The 18,609-nt window shown below is 47.7% G+C and overlaps 1 protein-coding gene across 1 annotated transcript in view; it reads left to right on the plus strand.

Annotated features, from left to right (window-relative positions):
• The window catches only part of LOC134848127 (copine-5-like), a 546,303-nt gene that overhangs the window by 503,723 nt on the left and 23,971 nt on the right, over positions 1–18,609 (plus strand). Inside the window, exons 2-5 of the mRNA XM_063865482.1 lie at positions 17,276–17,342; positions 17,643–17,683; positions 18,179–18,225; positions 18,297–18,578. Coding sequence (XP_063721552.1) covers positions 17,284–17,342; positions 17,643–17,683; positions 18,179–18,225; positions 18,297–18,578 — 429 coding nt within the window. The 5' untranslated portion in view covers positions 17,276–17,283. The remainder of the gene's footprint in view (positions 1–17,275; positions 17,343–17,642; positions 17,684–18,178; positions 18,226–18,296; positions 18,579–18,609) is intronic.

Genomic DNA, 18,609 nt, shown 5'->3' on the forward strand with positions numbered 1-18,609 from the left:
CAAAATTTGTATCTTGAGACGATTACAAGAAATAAAATATTCATCAGGTCTTGTTAGATCACTTAAGTCAGAGACGGACGATGGACTGTCGAGCTGTTCGAACTTTCCAGAGCGGCCCACACTAGATGAAATGCAAATTGATAAACCGGTTCTCCCGGAGATTGAACACTTGAGGGGCAAACTGACAGACGAACAGCTCGAAGCCATCAAGGACGTACTAGAGCGGAACGAAGAAGTTTTTTCGAAGCACAAAGCGGATATCGGGTGTTGTAATTTCGTTGAGCATGAAATAGAACTTGAGGAGAACGCGGTACCGCACAGGGAGGGGGCGAGGCGCATGACCCCGCACAAATCGGAGGCGTGTAGAAAAGAGATCGAAACGTTACTAGAGTTTGACATGATAGAACCATCCAAGTCACCGTGGGCGTGTGGAGTAGTGATGGCCAAAAAGAAAGGCGACCAGTTGAGGTTTTGTTGTGACTTTCGATACCTGAACTCCGTCACGGTGAAGGATGCCTATCCCATACCTAGGATTGATGAGAGCCTCTCGAAGTTAGGTGATGCAGAATTTTTTACGACTCTTGATTTAGGCTCGGCCTTTTGGCAGGTACCACTACGGAAGCAGGACAGGGACAAGACAGGGTTCGCCTGCGAGTTGGGTCTGTTTCAGTGGAAAAGGATGCCGTTTGGACTTTGCAATGCCACAGCCACGTTTCCGCGATTGATGGCACACGCGCTGATAGGCGTGACAAAGAAGTATGGCAATCTGGTAATGTGCTACGTGGATGACGTGGTAATAGCAACGCCAACACTAGAAGACCACATTGAGAGACTGGACGAGGTGTTCGCGTGCATGAAAAGATCGGGGCTAAAGTGTAAACCATCAAAGTGCGAGATACTCAAGGACTCAATAAAATACTTGGGCAGGATGGTAGACAAGCACGGCATCAGACCTGATCCAGACGCCGTAGAAGCAGTCCTAACCTGGAAGTCACCGAAGACGGAACACCAGTTGATGAGCTTCCTGGGCTTCGCTAACTACTACAGAGAGTTCATCAAAGGCTACGCGGACAAGGTGTACCCGATGCAACAATTGATGAGGCACAAGGGCAAGAAGTTCACATGGAACAACGCAGCAGAAGAGTCATTCAAGAGGATAAAGAAAGAGCTATGCGAGGCACCAGTACTAGGGATGCCGACTGAGAAGGGGATGTACGTGCTGGACACGGATGCATCGGTAGTTGCGATTTCAGGAATTCTCCATCAGGAACAAGAATGGAATGGGAAGACAGTCTTGAGACCAATAGCGTACGGGAGCAAAGTCCTAAGTGACACAGAAATGAAGTACGGAGCACCGAAAGCAGAGATGTTCGCAGTGGTCACCTTTGTCGAGAAATACAGGGCATACCTAGGCAGTGAGCCCTTCAAGCTGCGAGTCGACAATCGAGCACTAAGCTGGCTGAAAACGTACTCAATGGACCAAAGTTACATTGGGAGGTGGATAGTTCGCCTAGACGGATACAACATGATAATTGAGCATAGAACACGAGATAAACATCAAAATGCTGACAGCTTGAGTAAGAAGACGGAGTTCTACGAGAGACAAGAACAAAGAGAGGCGGACAGACCTGATATCAAAGATGGCTTCTCCTTCATGGACAAGGAAACGTACGACAGTCTTCCACTCACGAGATGGCTGGACAAATCAGGCAAACCGATTGAAGATCATCCGGAATTACCTAAAGAACATCCAGAAAAGACCATCTTGAAGAAAAGCAGAAGGATTCCGGTAGAGATAATGCTCAAGTCCAAGATCGTGAGGGAAACGCTCAAGGCAAAAGGTTATGATCTCGATCAGGTAGAAGCGGGAACTGCCCGAATAGATGAAGATTTAATGAGGCTGCTTGAGAAACTATCAGATGACAAACCCGTGATCCAAGAGAAGGGTCAAAAGGAACCGGAAGTCACCATACTTCGGAAACAAGAAACAGTGAACAATACTGACCTCTCAACAGGGAGCGTCGCTGATAGCAAGGACGTCGTGCGGTCACTAGTTGACAAAATCCCCGAGGACGTTCTGGAACAGACCAAGGTTAAGAAAAAGAAAGTGGCGTTCAAAGAAGAGGCTGAACACCTGGGACTAGATCAAGAGTCCGGGGAGTGGTCCAGGTTCATGGAAGAAGAAGAAACCGGAGAAGGGAAATTGTCCGGGGAGCATGAAGAATGGGATAAAGACTCGGATGAGAGCAGTGAAGACCAGGATAGTCTGTGCATGATATTGGCGGAAGAGAAGATAAGACAACACGACAGGGAGTTACAGACGGATCCATCTTCAGGAACGTACAATCTGGACATACAAGAGGTACGAGGTGGTGAAGAACTTGAGAAAATTGCGGTTTCAAGAAAGCCATTCAGGGAACTGTCGTGCAACTCGAACGTCAGAACGAATCTGGTACCAGAAGACGACATGAAAATCTTGAAAAGGATGATATGCGTGAAACTGAGTGATGACATCCACAACCCTGGTGAGATGAATGGACAGATCATGGCGCTAAAGGAGCATGTCAAGGCGAGATATAGGCTGTCAGACCTAATAAGAGCCCAGAAGAATGACAAAATGACAAGTAATCTCTCCAAATGGATCCAGTCGGGGGTCAGGGAGAAGGGGGAACTTGAGGAAGACAGCTACAAGATCTTGAGCCAGTTCTACAAAGAAAAGAAAGACTTACTTTATCACACAGCTGATGGGGTGGTAGCGTGCAAGAGGAGAGATGAGGAAAAGGTATTACACAAACACAACCTCATCATACTACCACAATTGTACCAAACGGAGGTGCTTTTCAGATCACACGACCAGATGGGCCACCAGGGGATAGATAAAGTACAACAAAGGATACTTCATAGGTTTGATTGGCCGGGAATGAGAAAAGCTTGCGAGAGATGGGTGAATGCCTGCCTAGCATGCCTTCAAGTAAAAGACCCAAGAAAGATGAAGTTTCCCCTCAAGTCTGTCGAGAGTTCGGAATTCAATGAAGTGGTGCAGATAGACCATCAGAAAATCTGCATGACGGAGTCGGGTTATAACCAAATACTAGTTATAATAGATCACTTCACAAAGTTGGCGGAAGCGGTCCCGTGCCAAAAAGCCTCGGCCGAGGAGACATGTGATCATTTGATAACGCATTGGATATCGCGGTATGGTTGTCCAATGACTTTCCAGTCGGACAACGGCAAAGCTTTTGTGGGGGACTTGACGAAAGAATTGATGAGGAGATCGCTCATTGCTCAAGCACACTCGACGACCTATCATCCACAGACCAATGGGTTGGTAGAGAGACAGAACAGGACACTGGTCAACATGTTAAGGGTGTACTGCTCAAGATACATGACGGACTGGGACAAATACCTGCCACAGGTAGTAGGAGCCTACAACAGTACACAGCACTCAACGACGGGCATCAGTCCTTTCATGATGTTGACGGGCAGGGAGAGGGCGATGCCTCTAACATTCTTCTACCCAGAATACGAGGGGAAGAGGACGTCGCCTCAGGCATACGTGAAGGTAGCGATCAAAAGACAACAAGAGCTAAACGAGCTATGCAGGAGGAACACGGCGCAAGCGCAAATGAGACAACGCAAGAAATATGACGAAAAAATATTACAAGCAAAACCATATGAAGTGGGCCAGTACGTGTGGGTCTTCCAAAATGTCATACCGCCCAAGGGAACAAAGAAACTACTCAAGAAGTGGAGGGGACCATTCATGATAACGGAAGTACATCAGCAAGGACGGTTCTACCGCTTGAGTACTGGGCGAGCAGCACATTACGAAAATCTGAAGCCTCACGTCCCGTCCCCGGAAGACTGGTGCCTACCGAAAGACATGGAGGGTCTCGAGTACCTGGTGGTAGAACCAGCGTGTGAAGTGAATGAGAAGGGCACCAGGGAGAAAAATGATGGCAATGAAAACTTGAGCTTGGACGACAATGAAAAGATAGAGGTGGAGTCTGAAGCAGGATCGTTTGCAGAAGAAGACTGGAACGACCCGGAGCAAGATGAGGTGCCGAAGTGGATGGAGCCAGATCGACAAATATCACCGGGAACCAGAACTGGCAATCGTAAACGGACGGGTATGAGATACAACAGATACGGGGATGACTTCTTGATTGACAAGATACAGCCAGACAAATTGGGCGAGGAATTACTGAGTGCAGGCGACTGGAAGCCGAAGAGAAATGGCAGGTCATTGATGATGGAGGACACTATCCGCAGGAAGATTACTCGACACCAGAAATGGAGACGGACCTCGAACAGAGCGAGATAGAGAGGAGGGAGAACACGAACTTGAGGATACTAGAGTGGATACGCGACGTCAAAGACGAAGGCCATGGAGGACAGAGTATCCAGCAAGTCGACGTGTCAGCGGAAAAACACAAGAAGTCAGAAGACCCTCTCTTCGGCTGGACGGTGACAGACAGGCCGCTGGACATTCCACCGGACAATTCAGACCCGACAACATCGACGGGGACGTCGATAAATATTTTTGTCCGGGGAGTGGGGGTAGGACTTACCCACACCAAAAATTTGATGATAAAGAAGCTCAAGGAAGTGAGAGAAACCAGCGAATTGGAACTGGAAGAACAAGAGCCAGAGCCTAACATAGGCCGGAATTTCAAAACGAAATTTGAAATACCCAATCAGTACTCGGAAAACATCATGATAACAGATAGTGACTTCATCCTGTCAAACAGAACGAGCGCAATCTGCATCACGGCAGACATGAGTTTCAAATCAAGACTGGAAGCTGACTTCAAGAGAGAATACCAGAACGTAGAGTTTCTGTTCAGACAGAGACCAGGACTGGGAGGGATGGCAGCGCTCCCACCATCAGTAGCACAAGCCCCGGGGAAATACCTGTGCTTCCTAGTGACGAGGGTCAATGACAGGAACACAATTGATCCCGAACACGTGATGTTGGCACTAACAAGACTACGAGACTTCATGATTGAAAGAGGGATAACAGAGGTCTCAATGCCGGTGTATGACCCAAACAGGGGCAAACTGAGCCCAAGGGAATTGTACGCTATCCTACATGTAGTCTTTGCAGAAACTGAGATAGTGGTGTATAATCATAAAAAGTACTACTTGAGCATCGCCTGAGTCGGGTACACGGGGGTGTCGAGTCGGGTGTGAGGGAGGAGTCTTGAGCTAGGTACTGGGGTACAAAACAGGTAAGGGATCTTAGGGGTGATTGGCATGACAATTATTATTTTAAATGATTGATGGTGCTAAAACATAAAATGTATCTGCATGTTTTTAGAATATTTCAATTGAACTATTTTAGTAGGGCGAAAAGGAGAGGGTTTTTAATCATAAAAGTAATGGGGTTTTCTGGTTAGGGACAGAGCTTGTCAGTCTAAAAAATCGGGTGTTATTTTCAGATTGATTTGTTGAACTCACGTTGACTACTCATCTATATTCAATTGAAGGAAGAAAACTCAAGCTGCTCATACTCAAGTTGCCCAGGTAAAATTCAAGTTGCTCAGGTGAAACTCAAGTTGCTCAGGTGAAACTCAAGTTGCTAATACTCAAGGACCCAATTGAAATCACAGAAATGGCAGATCGATTCTGGAAGTCCATGCCATCGGCTCTGAAAAAGCCCACACTTGACGAATTGTACAGGCGGCTGAGGGACCTGGATTATACTCAAGTGGACGAGAGAATGGCAGTGATGCTGAATGCCATCCTCCAATTGGAGGAACAGGGCGAATGTCGGGAGTCTGCGACGGAGGCGGTTTTGATGGTAGGCTACACCACTGATGGAGTGTCCAATCAAGAACAAACCAGATGGCTGTCCTGGAACGTGGATGGAGCGATAAGGGGGTTCGATTTGGCGAGGAACCCTGGCCTGAACAACAATACGGAGTATGGCGCGGGGGAATTCCCACTGCCGGTCAGACCATCAGTCAGGTCCACGAGCCAGAGTACGAGTAAAGTACCATCGATGACACGGGCACAGCAGACGGGGGAAGCTTATCCGGACGTCAGTGCCATGAAGAGAGAACTCGAGAGAACCCAGCGGGAAAGAAACAAGGCGAACCTCGACCGGGATCAAGCGGTGCTTGAGAGGGACCAAGCGCGGAGAGAACTGGACATGATGAGAGCTGAACGGCTACAGGCAGAAAGGGTGCGGGAGAATGCCGCGAATTGTGAGCAGCTGAAGCAGGCTCTCGAGAGAGATCAGGCAAAACTTGAGAGGATCCAGCGACAACAACGCGAGCTCGATATGCAGAAAGGGGCTAGGCCCAAAGAACGGGTAGTGACTGTCTCAAGGCCAGAGTCACGCATGGAGGTAGATGAAGCTCCTAGGTCGATTCAACCTCGATCGTGCGGCTCAGGAACCTATGAACGAGGGGCTGGAGGTATGGATCCCACCCGAATCAGCGTCCTCCCTGCGCGGCATGGAGACTCAAGTAATACGACCATTGATGGACGTCGCGCTGCCTGGATATACGCCGAGTTCGACCCCGGGTAGTAGTCAGGTGAGTGGCAGCTCGTCACGATTGAAAGAGTTGCACGAGCGGCTACAGCTGAGGAGTCGCGAGGGTTCGGCAAGAGCGGACTTACCCTCGACGTGGGGGGAGCAACCTGTCAGGAGTGTGGTGATCTCAAGCTACAAGAAGAATACGGAAGGGAGATATCGCAAGCACAATCGGATAGACTGGAACGCGGCGCAGAGGGAGAGGAGAGATTGCTTCCACGACGCGACTTGGGTGGAGTACTTCACGCATCCGCGAGTGCCTGAAGGCGTGGTTCACTTGATCATTGGGGACAGCTTGCTGCGGGTGCTGACCCGGATCCAGTCCCATTGGCAAACGGGAATCTTGAGCTTCGCCGGAGCCGCAACGCCGCAGATGTTAGCGACACTTGAGATGTTCGGGATGGTGAGTGCATACACGGTCACCCTGATGGTCGGGACGAATGATGTGTCCAGGGGGGAAGCAAGGAAGGTGACAAGGCTGCACGAAAAGATGAGCTGCATTCTCGAGGAAATACGGATCCAAATGGATCCGGCCATTCTCACGGTATGTACTGTTCCCTACAACATGGGAGCGGATCAACATGCAGTGGAGATGAACACAAAAGTGCGAGGCCTGAACGAAGCAATCAGGAAGGTACATCAAAGGAGTGTCCTTCCCCTTAGGCTACTGGACGTGGCTGAACAAATGGAGCTATCTTCTTTCCCTGACGATGCATCTGCGGATGGCATTCACTTTGATAGGCCCAGAGGGGTGGAGTGGTTGAACAACGTCTTCCAAAGACACATATGTGCGCTAGAGGCAGAATTGCTGGAGACAGCACAGGTCACGTTCGGACCACCTCCAAACCCACCCTTCTTCAACCCGAGGTCTTTGTCCAGTCGCTTAGGCGAGAGAGCCGATTCTAGAGACAGTTCGAGGAACAGCCGGACCAAGTTACCGAGCACCACACCCATGGAAGCTGATGAAGCGATATCAGCCACTCCTCAAGGGTCGATAATATCCTCAGTGGGGGTTGCGGAGAAGAAGAGGTCAGAGAAGCCACTGGAGACCAGCAGGTCGAAATATGAGGAGAAGGTCGAGGAACTGGATCTGGAGGATCTGAAATGTAGGCAGGAGCTAGCGAGAGCTTTGGGTCTGGAACAGGTGTCACACGAAGACTTGGGGAGACACCAGTGCGTGGACTGGTTGAAGGCTCATGAAACACATTTCTCGAGAGCGAAGTTGATGGAGACGGCGGATCTGACTGGAATTCCCACAAAATCGGTGATGGGACCGATTAATTACAGACCTCTCAAGTCATTAGGGAGCCCGGGATTGGTGGTGGAGCCTCCCAAGCACCGAACCAGCATTGCCAGATTTAGAGTGGCCACTCCAGCACAATTGAGAGTGGTAGACAAACTGATGGACCCGAGAGAAATGGAGTTACCAGACGCCGCATATGAAGGCACAAGACTAGCCAACGACCCCCGATATGGGAAACCCTGCGGGCAGACGCAGCTGGCCAAAACCCTGGCAGTTTACGACAGAGCAGATCCAGCTGCAGCAAGGGTGGTTATCGTAGCAGGATCAGATTTTGAAGGAACGTCTCCCAAGTTGTTCTGGCCAGAGACCCTGATATATGCCTTGCCGGGAGCGGAGCTAAACCAGATGTTGACCCTGGTGGTGGCAATGAAGTCAGAAATGCCCTGCGAACCTGAGTTACTACTGTTTGCAGGGATGAACGATCATCTGCATGCAACGGAATTTCTTGAGCAGCTCAAGGGTGGTGAGCCCACGCCAAAGAGGATCTGGGAGGCCATCCAGACCTTATTTGCGGCCATAAATGAAATACAAGAGAATGTTGCCTCAAGATTCGGCTCCAAGACAAAAGTGGCGTTCACAACGTCCCCCGGGTACTCGAGCATGACACTCGCTCTGCAATTTGTGTACGCGTTCTTGATCTTGATCGCAGAGGGGAATGGGTGGCGTGTCCTGATGGCAGCTCCCAACCGAGAATTGGAACCGACGAACTTGAGACTGCGCAGATCAGAACTCGCGGCGGCATGGGCGGATGTCTCCCATGCGTTTAGAGGCTTTTACGAGTTGGCCGACATCCTCATCGTACTAGACGAGGTCCTCTTGTTGGAGATATCCAACTTCGCCAGGCAACTCAAGCTCAGCCCGATTATAAGGGATGATCATCCAGTGGTGGCTCACCTGACGGCTAGTCTGTGGTTTCGGGACATGGAGTTGACCATCACGAGCTCAACCAGCAGATCTAGAGGGCCGAACAACGAAAGGAAGAACGTGGCCGCATCGGAGAAGCAACTAGAGTCGATGGTGCATCGGTTGGCACAAGAGGGAGGCAAATGGCCCTTCTTGACACCAAGACTGGAAAACGCCACGGAGAAAACAAGAGAAGATGCGCCGCTTCTGGTGAAGCAGATCTGGGATTTTCTTGAGGAGTAACTGGGAATAGCTGAGAAGAAGGAGATGACGGTTGGCAGGTTCGTCACAGCAGCCAATGAGGTCACGATTGGAGGGTTCTGGAGGGAGCACGCGAGAGGTGAGCTAAGGACGAGGAGGGATCATGAGATTCTCGAGTTCTTAAGTCCTTGTTGGGGAAAAGAGTTCCTGACCGAGGTGTACAGTGCGAAGGAGACTATCTTCAAGGCATTCATACAGGAGGTATTGAACATGCCTATCAGTCTGTTGCTGGCGCTGTACCTGGTTTACCCGAGGCACTTGTTTAATATGGGCCCAGCATACATGTTCAGTCGTGGCGTGGATACCCTCAGAATAGACGGGTACTTGACGTTAGTGCTTCTGACCCACGGTGAGCTGGCGTCATTTCACCGATTGATGAGGTACGGGGAGCCCCTGTCGATGGGAAGAACACACTCGAGTATTGAGACCTACTCGTACAAGTGTGCGGCAGGACTAAAGACGCTGCTAGTGCAGTACCTGTTGATGCAAAACAGGCACCTGACTGGTGAAGAAAAGAGCCCGAAGACAAGAGAAGAATGGAGAAGAGCGAATTCAGGCATGCCCCTATTGACGGACCTATGCCTGGCCATGAGATCGGACCCCATGGGGATGATCCGGGGGCTGGGGGAGGTCATGACCTGTATCTATGGACCGACCGTCACGTTTGCGTTCCCAGACCCTCTGGTGACGGCTTATCGATACTCTGTGACCCACGTGAGCCTCATAAGCGTATTAGATGGAACGACAATTAACTGGTGTCAGCAAGAGGTGCTAAGGGCACAGATGAGCAACACGGTGCTCTTTGGAAAGGTGAAGGATCCGGAGTTGAACGTGTACAGTTTCCGAGGACAACTGCAATGCCGGATGGGAGGCAAGCGCGAGGGCCCCATCGAAACTTACCCCAAGTTCTGGAACTTGAATCCCTTGACAGCCAATGGGCGAGAAATCTTGAGAGTTCCTGCATGGACGAAAAGCTTCGAGCTAGTGAAAAAGGAGCTAGAGGCGATATTGGAGAAAGAGGTCCTGCCAGTGAGCATTCCTGAGTTCCCCATAGTGAGGAGAATGACCCTGGGGATGAACAGTTCCCTGGTAGTCCCGTCCCCTTACGCGAGAACCACAACCGAAGAACGGCAGAAGGAGTTTACCGACGGCTGGGATCCGCTCTTCATCGGCTACACTGCAGCGATTTATTTAAATACCATCGATGCTAAGATAAATTCATGGACAACTCAAGCCAAGAAAATGAGAGGGTCGATGCCCCCGAAATTCGAGGTGCGAGATGCCTTGAGAGTACTTGAGCGGGCAAGTCTAGAGAACCAGTTGCCAGCATGGGACGACGGGAGGATGATAGTGAATGAAGGGCATATCGCACTGAAAGCAGACGAGATGCTGTTTGCCACAAGGAGATACCGGGCACCTTACGGACTAGAGCAGGTGGAAAGGAATCAGGAAGGAAAAAAGCTGGATGCAGCAGGTCCATTGTACGTGGCACTGACAGAGCACAAGGGGACGAATCCAACGACACCATCACCCCTTTCGGTGGACACCCCTGGGGATAAAAGGAGTGGCACCGTAGAAGATCGATTCAAGAGGATTCTTGAGAGAAGAGAAGCAGAGTCGGGAGACGAGAGCATGGATGAAACTCTCAGTGAGGCAGGAGAAGATATGGAGGTGGGAAACACACCGGAGCAGAAGCCAGCGGAGGAGGAGTTCACTGCGCAGGAACTGTTGAAGGATCTGAGTGAAGAAAACTGGGCAGATACCCCCACGCCACCTCTGACCTCATCCCCCCGCAAGGACCCAGAGATGTCATTGACGAGCGAGAATCCCAACATGGGGATGATCTTCTTGAGTGCGGAGAGAAGGGAGAAGAATACCTTCGAGGGAAACAGAGACGCCTTCCTGGGCACTCTGGACAAAGATGCTTGGCAAGAATTCTTGAGTGATTTCAATCGAGAGGTGGATGAAGACACCACATTGGACAATTTTAAAGAGGAACTGTGGGACACAGTGGTGAAGTTCGGTGAACCTGTCCTGATGGGGACGGGTTTAGAGGAGAAAGCTAGAGGAGAACTGTTGAGCAAGATGGTCGAGTTGAGGAAAACATCAAAAAAGACCAGAGAAGACAAATGTAAAGACAGCTCTACTCCGAAACAGAAAACTGACAATAAAATAATTAAATATACAAGGGGAGATAAGGTGGGAACTAGTAATATGATTAAAAGTACTAATATCCTTAAGGCTCGAGCAGGGGGGAGGCAAGAGTTGGTTGGAGAGAAGGAAGTTGAATCAGTGATGATAACGACGACGCCCCCGAATAAAGACGTGAGGTCTCGCAAGAGGAAGAGAGACGTGGAGGGATTGGGCAGTCCTTCAGCTGACGCGGTCTCGGAAAAGGACTTGAGAGAGACGGCCCCCATGGTTCTGGCGCGATGGAAGACGGCAGCCTACAAAAGTAGCTATGAACCGAGGAAACTGCTCGACATAGAAAAAGAAATGGAAAACCCCACTAGCTCAGTGACGGAGGAAGATTTCAAACCTCAGAGAATAAAAATGAAGCGAGGTTCGACGAGCGGGCAGACCTGGGAGGTAGACGTCGGCAAAGAATGGGTCTCAAGTGAACATCAGGCTATTGGGAAACAAGTGACCAGCGATCCTCTTGAGAAGAATAAAACCAGAAATACCTCCCGACCGTGGTGGATAGCCCTTGGGACATTGAAAGAAATGGAAGACTGCTTGAAGAAATTGAACAGTGGAGTAGCCCGCAAACGACACAGTTGGGCCACACAGCAGAAGGCTGAGGTTAACAAGATAGAATTGGCGAACCAGCTGAAGAGATCCTGGCAAAACTTATTGAAGGATCATTTTGAAGAGGCTATGAGGACACCCTCATCGGCACCGCCGCTGATGGCGAATCCCTTTATCAGGACTGCAGGACAGCTAATGTTCGCGTGGAGCATGTTGGGGATAGAGCTGGAGACACTGACTTCGTACGATAAGCTGAAGCTGGGAGGCAAAAATCTAGAGATATATCGAATGCTGATGCAGTACGTCGCCAGGGACAACTCAGGCTTGAGTCTGGCAAGAAGGAAAGATGCAACCTGTTTCTTGAGATGGACGATGTCGACGATGACTGACAGTACCATTCTGGCATGTCATCAGAGAGCAGTTGGAAGCAAGACGCTGGAAAGGAGACTCTCCACAGTCATCTTGAATGTGTACCAGAGTACTGGAATAGAGAAGGAGGATGGTTCTAGGCAATCTCTGGAGAGCCATAGGAAGCTAGATGAGATACGAAGGTTCTACAACAAGAAGTTCGAGGAGAAACACGACGTTCACCGCAACCTGGCTTCGTCAGGGGAGTACTTAAAGCTCAACAAAAAGGGAGAGTACCAGTATGTTTCTGGAGTGATGGGAATGGCGTACAACCCCTTCTTGGACTTGGAAGCCCGAGGTGCCCACAGAAACTATGAGGTGGCGGAGCTACTGAAGTTCTGGACAGAGAAGATAATGGAGATAGACACTGTGGAGAGAGAGAGACCTAGCCTGGGTCTGATTCTCGAGAGAACGCCGGAAGTGATAAGTGTGCCACGTTCAAGTAGAAGAGTGGAACTAAAAATGGGCAACGGGAATGGCGTGTTGACCACGAATCTGGGAGTGGTATGGAAATTACTCAGACCCTCCTGGTGTCCACATCCCCATGCGAGCCTGATTGAGGAGGTCACTGAGCGAGTGAGATTGGCACCGACAGAGGATGAGGATTTGGCGACCTTGAGTATAGTACATAGACTGATCCTGCCTCAGATGAAAGAGTCGAGTGAGGTGACGAGTGGAACAGGGTCGGTGAAGAGGATGGAGCCGGGCAGTTGTCTTGATTCGACATGTGGCAACGGCGAGCATACTTGTGATGGACGATCATGCGTCAGGAAACAGTCTTTCCAGAAAAAGGACCTCATCACCTGGTTTGAGGATATCACTGAAAGGGAGAAGAGCGAGATACAGATAGTGGCTGATTGTTACGCGAGTACCACCGTGAACCTAGCGACAGCCTTGGGATTTTTCTCAAGAATGTGTAGTCTCCAGTCACTGGAGAGGCTAGAGTCAGAACACCACCTGGTGACCGCGTTGAGCGTGGAATCATGGCCCGGAGTGTTACAAGTGAACCAGAAGCACATCAAGAGTTGGAAAATTGGACTCGAGGCGGAGATGGGATTTCCCATGAGCGAAGCCTATGGATTGCCTCTGAATGCGAAATCCTTAGTGGGGTCAGTGTTGGCTAACCTATGTGGAAGCCACTATCCACTACACATGGCGATGGTGGAGGTGTCCAGCCAGAGGGTATTGATAGACAAGGCCTTCTCAGTGCCCAAGTGCGTGAGACTAGCTCGGATGTCACATCATTCACACAAGCTGTTGAGGAAGATCCGAGGAGCAGTACCGAAGGAACAAAGAGACGACTTGAGTGAAATCTGGGGTGAAGAACTTCTAGGCTTGGAGAACGAAAACACAAGTGATCACGGAAGGCAAAACGTGGTGGGGAAACCCGCAATAGGTACTCCAAGCTCGGAAGAAGTCGACGTGATACACGAGAAAATGATGGAACTTGAGCCTCTCCTAGAAGCCTCGGGAGAACGCAATCTTAGAAGCATCGACCTCACGCATGGGGATTGTCCATGCCACTGTCTGACGCAGACAGTGTGGTACCCAGAACGCGCCAATCTCTGTCTGATCTGGGACATAGAAGAGATTAAGTCGTTGGGACTACCGGAGCATCGACAAAAGGTGACCATCTTGGTGGTGAGCACGATGCTGGCTCTACGATGGATTGAAGAAAACGTAGCGAAGTATAGAGAATCGAGAACGCCAACAGCTGAGTCGATTCATGCGATAGATTACAGCGGGAGACTTGAGTTGTTCGAGACCGCATGCAAGGTATTCGCCATACCAGTGGAGATCAGACATATATGGAGCCGCCTGAGATTCTTTCCTTGGTTTCGTGCGACATTAACATCCTGGTTATATGTGGTAACAAAGGACCACATGAGGAAACATCAAAAGGAATATCGACAATTCCAAGCCGAGATAGGACCAGATGCCTTCAAGAGACCCCTGCTAACCCATCGAAATGCGATCACGACGGGGTGGAAAAGAGTGGGCAGAGTATCCAGAGACAATTCTAGAGCGAGGGAATCAATACTAGAGGAGGACCTGGCGAAGAATATAAGCATGAGTCTTCACAATTCCTTCTGTTTGAACCGGGAGTCGAAGGTAAAGAGCTTACCAAATCAGTCGAAGAGGTTGCAAGAGCAGAGGGAGTGGATGCGATCCTATGAACAGCTGAAGGCCTGGGAGGAAATTGTGATCAGCTCCGATGACGAAGAAGCACTGTTGGAACAAATTACAGTGTCAAGAACACCGGTGTCGGGTACCTCGAAGGCGAAGAACACGAGGTGAGCCGGTGGCTCGAAAGGAAAAATTCTAGAGTCTTGAGTCTTGAGAGGGAGGGGGCTCGAGGGTGAACTCGGATGAAATCTGGGTTCACGAAAAAGAAATTTTAGACGAATAAGATATTGTTATTAATATGATAGATCTATTATATAAATCAAAATGATGCATGACAATTTCTTGACTGAATAGGACAAAAGAAGTTTTAAAATTACCAGCTTAAAAAGCGGGGATTCATGGGTGCAGGTGTATGCAGATTTTGATTGCTGTTTAGCGATAGTGTGAAAATTTTATGTGGTTGTGAATTTTGGAAGGTAGATAAACTTAAGTCCGTGGCAAACTTCTGTAAATGACCACTGGCACTGTATCTTGAGCAACACTCGGTTCTCTGGGACTCACTGGCAGATGACAACACACGATGGGGACATCGATCTCGAGTCCGGGGAGTATGTGCCAGTCGGTCATGTCTGGAGGTTTGACCTTGAGAAACACGTAATTTTGGAGTGAAGTTTTAATTTTAAAAATTTCGAATGGAGCCTGTCATGCTCAGTTTTCTCGAACCAACTGAAAACGCAAAAGTGAAAAATCAGAACGTCCGAATTAACAATTGCGGGAAACTACTCAAGAAAAAGGCAGGAAATTGCTATTCGCAATTTCTCGATACGAAATAATAAGAGAGTAGAGCTGTCTTATCCCGAAAACAGGAGAATAGAACACAGACTTGACAAAGGACGATTATTCGAACGGAACAGAGTGAACATTCAATGGAAGAGAGGACAACTCAAGTGTCCCGATGGTTCATGCAGAAACTTTGATTCTTGAGACAGAACTTACTTCTGTGGTTAAAACTAATTAGCATCAAACTTATTTAGTTATATTATTTGATTCTCGAGCTGCTTATCTTTTAATTACTCCTCATACTCAAGTGCATCGACATGTGAGTTCTCAATTTAAATTTCTCGAGTGTATTTTATGATAGTTATGTTGAGATAAGGCGAGTTTTAGGTTGATCCATCTGAAATGGATCAAAGTTCCACTGTCCAAAAAAAAGTAACTAAGCGGATTGTTCCGACCCGGTTTTTAACGGCGTTCATGTATTTTGGGTATTTCGAGACCTAAGTATGGGGACGTTTTTATTTCTAGAGTGGGGGGTATTTTGGTAGTGGCCTTTAAGCTGTAACGGGTTCCAGTCTCATGTCGCAAGCAAACCGAATTGGCTCCGACCGTTCTTGAGGTAGAAAAACACAAGAGATAGTGTCCCTGACTCTTGAGCCAATGGTTATAGGGCCTATTTTTCTTAAGCCTCATGTGTGACTGCAGTAGACGAATGTTACATTGCAATGCTTGAATGTCAAACCTAGTAAAATTCTTTGATTGAAATGGTCAAATCAGCAGCTTAGATTTGCAAGTGAACTCCGCTCTGGTTCAAAAAAATGTAAAAAAAAACATAAACGCGTTTGCGGAAAAGATGTGAAAAAAGATGGATGGCATAACCGATCTAGTCTCAAAAGGGCAGAGAAAATCTCTAGAAATGTAAAATTGAACGCCTTTAAATAGCAAAATCATTGCTGCTTTTTTAGGGCCACGAAAATAGCAAAAACTAACCTTCCTGCTATTTTAGGGCCACGAATCTTACACAGGACAGATCAGAAGCGACCAGACGCTTGTTCCACGGCTGTTGGTAGACTGTCTTTGTGATGTAACGGTAGTTGACTTCCTAGCCCCTAGTAGAATACGCGCAGGCTCGGTTTGTAACCCCGGAACGGCCAGGGCCGAGGCTCAAACTCAACAAATCTGACAAGTATACAAATTTATTTACGGATGGATACTTTTTTAAACCTATAATTTTTGAAGTTCAGGGTGGCGCCGGCCTTAGCACTGAAGTTTTTCTGAATAAGCTTTGTAAGAACTAGAGCACGTGTACCGAAAAAACCAGTACAAGTTGTTTTCTTGAGCAGAAAATCTCCCTCACAATATAGGTTGCGAACGCTGCCTGTGTACTCGGCACTGTTAACGATAAAAAAATTTTCGAAGAAAATTTTCATTTTTAGCGCCAAGGGAACAAAAGCGCAGCTGTAAATAAGTGTATGATAGATCTCAAACAGGGATTCCGGTTCTGGTTTTTGGGGTTCGGTTCCGGTTCCGTTCTTGATAGTAGGATAACGTTCCGGTTTCGGTTCGTAATAGTTCCGATTCCCCAATATTTTGACGTATTCTGTCACTTTTCGGGTCTAAGTCGGTTCTTAAATTTCGATTTTTAATATGTGTTATTAAAATATTTCCATATTTTGTAGTAATGCCTAGTAATGCTTAATAATTTTTGATAAAAATGCGAACTGGACGGTCCAAAATATATATTTGAAAGAAACTTGTTTTGCCACGCTTGTTGTCCAATCTAAGACTCACCTAGGTTAGGTCGATATCGATCGGTTCCGTCTTCCACGTTGGTTCCGGCTCCTGGTGATTGGAACCGATCGGGTCGGGTTCTCGGTTCATGCACAGGCATTTGGTTCTGGTTCCTCAAGAAGTCGGGTACCCGAAATCCCTGGCGTCATATCAGGTCAGTCTTTTTAAGTCAATCTCAAGTCTGATTTATTCTGTGCAGGTGTTAGTTTTCTCAATCTGGTTGGCTTGACTCCCAAGCATCTGACTCTCTAACTTTATCCACTTTATACTTTACTCTTTCATATCTAGAGAATTCCTAGGTTTTTGACTAGATAATTTGATGAAAGGACTCCTGACTGTAACCTTGGTTACTATGATACCTTCGACCTTCTGGTTACTTCTCCTTGTCTGGTAAATTGGTTGAACGTTTTATTTTCAGGGCGCAATGACAGCGGCGAGCGATTCAGAGCTTAGCAATTTGCTGGATCTTACCGTTTCCTGCAAGTAAGTGGGCTGCATAAACTTCTGAGCACCGTAAATATCGGAGAAAGTTTGAGGTCCAATTTTTGAAGCCTCTGTTTCCGAAGGTTTTATTGTTCACCGTGTATCAATAATTTCCTTAAGTATTAACTTGTCCAATGCTAAAAAAAGTTGGGAGTTGGTTTTCAACAAAAGAGTTGAAAGCTACATTGTTATGTATTTCAAACGTTTTTCTGTGGCCATACAAGATCAGGAGATTGTTTGCACTAGGCATTTATGTCACTAAAAGAAATGCTTTGGTAATTTAAACCAACTTGATTTTAGGGACCTTAAGAACAAGGACACGTTCTCAAAATCAGATCCAAGTAAGTCAGTTAGTCGATGCTTGCCCTTGTGAATAGCAAGGGTAGTGTAATGGGGTAGTAGACTTTTCTAAGGGAATAGCCAAAACGAAAAATATGAAATGTCCACTCTTGGTTGCAATGTAGGTGATACAGTTATATATGCATACGCCTTCTCTTGAACGCTCAGCGTTCTTCCAATGCGATTTTTTTTTCGTGCCAAAGTTTTTTAAGCAGTTTTTGGCTGATTAACTGAGCCGATGGAATGTCAACTCTTAGAAAATTAAAAAAAAAAATCGAAATTTTGTTCATTTTTAAGGTTATGTGGGGTTAATTTAAAAGTTTCCAACCTTGCTTTTGGTAGTTTAGTTAATCCTAAGTAGTATCACAGGATAGAAGTTGGAACAAAAATCATCGTAGGAAACTAATCTGACAGAATTGAAGCCGGCCACCAATTTTTGCTTTAAAATTATACAATAGGACTGTTTCAGTGTGAGATAATGAGAATTTATGTTTCAGTGTGTGTGGTAATGATGAGAGAAAGCTCATCCTCGCCATATGTTGAGGTCAGACAAAAGCTCTTTAACTGTAGATCAAACAAAACCATAAAATCTAAATCTTGGTTCTTCTCGCTCAGGTGGGCCGCACTGAACGAGTAGAGAATAATCTGAATCCTTCATTCACTACTCCTTTCCGTATGAAGTATTTCTTCGAGCGCTCTCAACAGCTGAGATTTGAAGTATACGACTGCGACTCTTCATCGGGCAGTTTGGACCACCATGATAAGCTGGGACACCTTGAAGTGTCCTTGGCTGAAGTTGTCCAGGGTAGATTGGCAACTCAGGGAAAGCTACTTGTAGACTCAGGCAACACACATGCAAAAATATTCATCAGAGCGCAGCAGACAGTAGAATGCCGCGTAAGCTTTCTGATTTCGAGATAATTTTTTT

Source organism: Symsagittifera roscoffensis, chromosome 6, assembly GCF_963678635.1.
Source record: "Symsagittifera roscoffensis chromosome 6, txSymRosc1.1, whole genome shotgun sequence".
Taxonomy (NCBI): Eukaryota; Metazoa; Xenacoelomorpha; order Acoela; family Convolutidae; genus Symsagittifera; species Symsagittifera roscoffensis.